The sequence below is a fragment of the Nanorana parkeri genome, unplaced genomic scaffold (assembly GCF_000935625.1).
Source record: "Nanorana parkeri isolate BGI_ZX_2015 unplaced genomic scaffold, ASM93562v1 scaffold1452, whole genome shotgun sequence".
In the NCBI taxonomy this organism is placed as follows: domain Eukaryota; kingdom Metazoa; phylum Chordata; class Amphibia; order Anura; family Dicroglossidae; genus Nanorana; species Nanorana parkeri.
Window position 1 is genome coordinate 51,040 of NW_017307720.1, and position 1,625 is coordinate 52,664.

The 1,625-nt window shown below is 43.0% G+C and overlaps 1 protein-coding gene across 1 annotated transcript in view; it reads left to right on the forward strand.

Moving 5' to 3' along the window:
* The window catches only part of ITGA10 (integrin subunit alpha 10), a 42,208-nt gene that overhangs the window by 17,414 nt on the left and 23,169 nt on the right, over positions 1–1,625 (forward strand). Inside the window, exon 9 of the mRNA XM_018570072.1 lies at positions 700–865. Within this exon, the coding sequence (XP_018425574.1) occupies positions 700–865 (166 nt within the window). The remainder of the gene's footprint in view (positions 1–699; positions 866–1,625) is intronic.

Consider the following 1,625-nt stretch of genomic DNA (forward strand, 5'->3'; position numbering starts at 1 on the left):
CCCCCCTCAATGGAGAATGGCAACCAGATGGCAGGGTTGGGTTTTTTTATTTTTTATTTATAATTTTTTTGCTTATCACTTTTTTTATTTTTACATTTTTATTTATCTTACTAACTTTTTTTCATTGTTTTAATACATTTTTTACTTGATCACTTTTTTATTTTTTCATTTTAATTATCATTTCTTATTTTTTACTTATTTTTTACTTTGTATCAATTTTTATTTTCTTTTTTTTCCACTTAACTTTATTGCTATCACACAGGAGCTAACAATCCCCTGTGTGATACCATTTACAATACAGGAGTTTGAGCACAGCACTGTGCTGGCTCTCCTGTGAAAAGCTGAGATGGGAAAGCTGTGAGTGCAGCTCTCCCGTCTCTCGGCAGCATCGTTGGGATCACGTGTACTAAACGAGAGCCGGCTTCCTCGCTCTACATTTAGCCAATTGCCCCAAGCTAAATGTAGAAAAAAAACTACCCGCCCTGCGGTTGTGCTGCCCCTCTTCACCCTGCTGCCCCAAGGCCAGGCCTCGGTGGCCTTGTGGGAAATCCGGCCCTGGCCACATATAACAAAGTTCCCACACAGCAATAATTCTCTTTTCTGAAAAGGATGCATGCAACCTGATCCTGCTTACGCTGTGATTGGTACGCACATGAGGTCTCCGAATTGGTCCCTCACCGTGTTATTGTGTCCCATCAGGTCCTCGGAAATTACATGAGGAGGCAGCAGAACCCGGATTCCTTCATCAACGAAATTAAATACATCGCCAGCGACCCGGATGAAAAGTATTTTTTCAACGTGACTGACGAGGCCGCGCTGAATGACATCGTGGACGCTTTGGGGGACCGGATCTTCAGCTTAGAAGGTGCAAACACACCCAAACATGACAGTCATGTGACCGTAACAACTCAGGTGTTGAGCGTTGGAGTCCTCATCGTGTAGTTGGGGTCGACTGGGAGCATGATTTGTCCCAAGTTTTTCTTTGAGTGGCCCTTAGAAGAAAGTGACCGTAGGATAAGGAATAGACGCACCACTGCTGGCGTCAGAGTCCAGAGTGATATTTTATTTAAAAATCACCAAGAAAAAGAAAATGCATTTCTGGGGTCTGAACAGACCCCCCCCCCCCCCCCCCCAGGTTCCCGGGACCGCCACCTAGCCCTTAATGAGGTCTTTTGCAGCCGAAGCCATGTTGCATCCTGTATCACTCACACCAGTTTTGCTGATTAGGCAAGAATATATATATAACATCCAAGCCCTGATGAAGGGGGAGCGTTCAGATGCCTGAAACACGTTATTTTTTTAATTATTTGATCGATTTAAGGTTTACTTGGGCTCCTTTGTGGTTTGGCGCTCCTTATGCCATCTTTCTCTTCCTGGATTCTGATTCTGGGGTGAGCAGGCTCACCACGGCCAATATAATCGGTCTGCTATCCTGCAGTGGGACCAGGACCGTTTTTCCCCTCCATGCCGCCCCAAGGCTGGGTTCGGCAATGCCCCCCAGCCCTTTCTCATCACTTTTTAATTTATTTATTTATTTTTTACTTTTAACATTTTTATTTATCTTGTCATCTTTTACTTTTTTTTAAATCATTTTTATCTTATAATTTTTAATTTATAATTATTTT